This window comes from Protobothrops mucrosquamatus, unplaced genomic scaffold (genome assembly GCF_001527695.2).
Source record: "Protobothrops mucrosquamatus isolate PMUCROS unplaced genomic scaffold, P.Mucros_1.0 scaffold1079, whole genome shotgun sequence".
Taxonomy (NCBI): domain Eukaryota; kingdom Metazoa; phylum Chordata; class Lepidosauria; order Squamata; family Viperidae; genus Protobothrops; species Protobothrops mucrosquamatus.
The window spans coordinates 475,217-478,983 of NW_015387307.1; the positions used below are offsets into that span (position 1 = coordinate 475,217).

General features: G+C 42.0%; 1 protein-coding gene across 1 annotated transcript in view; it reads left to right on the forward strand.

Annotated features, from left to right (window-relative positions):
* The window catches only part of KCNK9 (potassium two pore domain channel subfamily K member 9), a 112,416-nt gene that overhangs the window by 107,317 nt on the left and 1,332 nt on the right, over window positions 1-3,767 (forward strand). The window contains exon 2 of the mRNA XM_015820170.1: window positions 3,192-3,766. Coding sequence (XP_015675656.1) covers window positions 3,192-3,766 — 575 coding nt within the window. The remainder of the gene's footprint in view (window positions 1-3,191; window position 3,767) is intronic.

A 3,767-nucleotide genomic window follows, 5' to 3' on the forward strand; every position in this document is an offset into this window, starting at 1 on the left:
GAACCTCCAGTACTTTCACTCCATCTCCTACAAGATTGAGGAGATCTCACCAAGCACATTAAAAAACAGCCTGTTCCCATCTCCCATCAGTTCAATCTCCCCTGGATTGCACAGCTTTACGGACCATCACAGGCTGATGAGACGACGGAAATCTATTTGAAGGCACTTTGTTGGCAGGGATTGGTGGGTGGGTGGGTGGCGTTTGTTTCCTAAGATTATTATTTTTTAAAACAAACAAACAAAACAAAAAGAACCAATTCCTCTAGTGAACCAGAGTGAGGTTAACATAAATCCAGGAGGAAAAAAAAAAAAACAGGAATTCAAGGGAAGGACACTACTCCCCTGAAACTCAGCTCTGGCGCACGAAGCACGGACAGACTTATTTTCCAGCAAAAATAATGCCTTACAATTTCCCTTCCCTCTGGGATCCGCGATCTGAGGTGATGGGAATTGGGTATTTAAATTCCAAAGTTACACACCTGTGAGCTTTCTGGTGCCCTTTGGCACTCTTTGACCTAAAAAAAAACACAAACAAAAACAAAAACCTCTTTCTTCTCCTTCCTAAGCAGGTCGTGATGTGTGTGAACTAAGGGTGTGTGTGCGAGTGTTGAGTGTGTGGGTACGGGTGCACACGCACAATTCCACTACTAGTGCCATGTGACTAACAAAAGTATCTTATCGAAGCATCAGGTATATCGTTTTGATTTTCTATCTATTCTTCCTCTGGAGAAATTTGTGTTCTGGCCTGCTTTCTTTGATTCCCAAAAAAAAAAAAGGGGGGGGGGAGAGAAATGAAAAAAAAAAGTGGAGGCGATAGGAAATAGCTGCAGTTTTCCAGTTTCTTTTTTCTTTTTTTGCTGAGTCAAGCATGCAACTGTAAATGGTCAATTATACCGAGCGAATCCTTGTTAAGTTCTCTCTGTTTTTTAAAGGCTAGATTTTATTAGATTGTATTCACTTTTTTTAAATTCGTCTTTAAGAACAAGGCAGGAAAGGGAGATTACTTTTGCTTGCCAGGTCAAATCCTTCTGGAAAATATATAAATATACATATATATATATATATATTTTAAAAAAAATACAAGCATGCATTTTGTAAAAAACGGATATGCATTATGAACATACGCAAGGAAAACAAGGATGAAACCGACGCTCGGAAGCAGCGTGTGGATTTTAAATGATTTTTCTTTAACTTTCCGTCGGTCTTTCAAATATCCACCAGGCTGGTAGAGCTCTCTGTTGTGTGTGTGTGTGTGCGATTTGAGGAACGGTCAGAACGAATGGATGTTTTATCTATTTATTTAATTTATTTATTTATTTAAAAGGTCTTATTTATTTCGCTTTTGTGTTTTTTTTAATGTCGTCGTCCGTTGTTAATTTTCCTTTGGTGTGAGTTGTCATGAGTTTGCCTGGCAGGGTGTTTGCGTGTTTGTCGGTGTACAGTTGTAACCTGCATGCACAGGAATTACGTATATCTGGGAATGCTTGAACAAGAATGGTACCTGGAGGTGGATGAATATTTTTATTTTCTCACAAAAGAAGACAGGGTATCCCTTGTTTTGAATAAAAAAAGAAATGGATATTAATAATAATACTAGTGGGGGGGGGAACGATGGCTGATCTCAGGAAGGATCCCCCCCAATGCTTTGTGCTTTGACTTGCTGAAGATATGATGTAGGCCAAGTTTTTTTTTTTTTTTTNCTCCTTCTTCTTCTTCTTCTTCTTCTTCTTCTTCTTCTTCTTCTTCTTCTTCTTCTTCTTCTTCTTCTTCTTCCCAGAAATGCAGTGTCTACTTTTTTAGACTAACTGAAAAAAGTGTTTTTAATAATAAATTAAGCCTGTTAATTATGAACTTTATGATGGCTAATGAAATATTATTAACAATAATGATGTAAATGTATATGCCACATGACTCCCAGTGACTCTAATTCTGCATTGCAGGATGAAAAAGAATATTAAGCATTTTTCTGAGGTGGAATCATTTCAGGCAGTTCATGAGTCCCAAACATTCTCTCTAAAAATGCTCCATATAGGAAATTAATTTGATGTGGTTGAAGCCAACCCTGGGAAACTGTGCATGGAGTAAATGATGATTTGCAAATGGTTCATTTCCAGGTAATGAGGAATCTTGCTCCTTTGAAAAAAGTCCTTAGAAGGGGTGGACCCTAACAATCAATTCAAGGCTGGAGAACTTCCTGTGGCCAGAATGGCAGCTGTATTTCGGAGTCCACATTTTTCCGATTCTGTGGACTACAATGAACATATACTGTATGGTACCCGGTAGTAGCCACAATGACATCACCTATATAGGTAGACAGTGCCAATTGAGAACAAAATTTCCATCACTAAGTGATGTGATCATAAAGTGAGGGTATGCAAAAGGTGAGGAATCCTTGGTGCTTTCTGAGCTTGGATGTCCCAAAGGTGCTTTTTCCAACTTGGTTTTTTCTTTGAAAATGTTTTACTTCTCATCCAAGAAGCTTCTTCAGTTCTTCTTGAATGAGAAGAGAAATGTTTTCAAAGAGAATACCAAGAAAGTCCAGTTGTCTTTGGGGGAAAAAAAAGAACCTGTGGGACAGCTATGAGCTGGATGATTGAGAACGGGGGTCTTCAAACTTGGCCCTTTTATGACTTGTGGACTTCAACTCCCAGAATTCCTCAGCCAGGCATGCTGGCTGAGGAATTCTGGGAATTGAAGTCCACAAGTCATAAAAGGGCCAAGTTTGAAGACCCCTGTCTTAAATCTAACAAACAAAATGGAGGCTGGCTGAGAAATTCTGGGAGTTGAAGTCCACAAGTCATAAAAGGGCCAAGTTTGAAGACCCCTGATTGACAATCTCCATAGGCAGGTTTACTCCCTTGTTCATAGTACTGAACCTCAAGACGATGTGCTAAAGCTGAACAGTGGGATTCGGAACCCCACCAATTAATCAGAATTGAAGAAGCTTCTTGGATAAGAAGCAAAAGGTTTTCAAGACAAACCCCCACCCACACAAAGAAAGTCCAGTTGACTTCTGGAAAAAAACACTTTTGGGATAAGGGAGTAGACCATCTCCCTCTCTCTTTTCTCAAACATTGTAATCTTTCCTCATATCTCGAGGGCTCTAGTCATGTCATCCTTCTCCTCCCCCTCCCCCGGTTGCAATCCTCCCTCTTCCATCACTTATCCATGTTGTCCTTTTGCTTCTCCAGGTTACGGCCACGCTGCCCCTGGGACGAATGCAGGGAAGGCCTTCTGCATGTGCTACGCTGCCCTGGGCATCCCACTCACCCTTGTCATGTTCCAGAGCCTCGGCGAACGCATGAACACCTTCGTCAAGTACCTCTTGCAACGGATGAAGAAGTGTTGCCGGATGAGAAGCACCGAGGTCTCCATGGAGAACATGGTGGCCGTCGGCTTCTTCTCCTGCATCGGCACCCTCTGCATCGGAGCAGCTGCCTTCTCTCATTGTGAAGAGTGGACCTTCTTTCAGGCCTTCTATTACTGTTTTATCACATTGACTACAATCGGGTTTGGAGACTACGTGGCCCTTCAGACGAAAGGAGCCCTTCAGAAGAAGCCGCTCTACGTGGCCTTTAGCTTTATGTACATCCTGGTGGGATTAACCGTCATCGGGGCTTTCCTCAATCTGGTTGTTCTCAGGTTGTTCATGAACATCGAGGAAGAGAGACGGGAGGCTGAGGAGAGGGCCTCCCAGGCGGGAAACCGGAGTAGCATGGTGGTCCACATCCAAGAAGACTCTCAACATGGCCGCCCACGGTACAAGG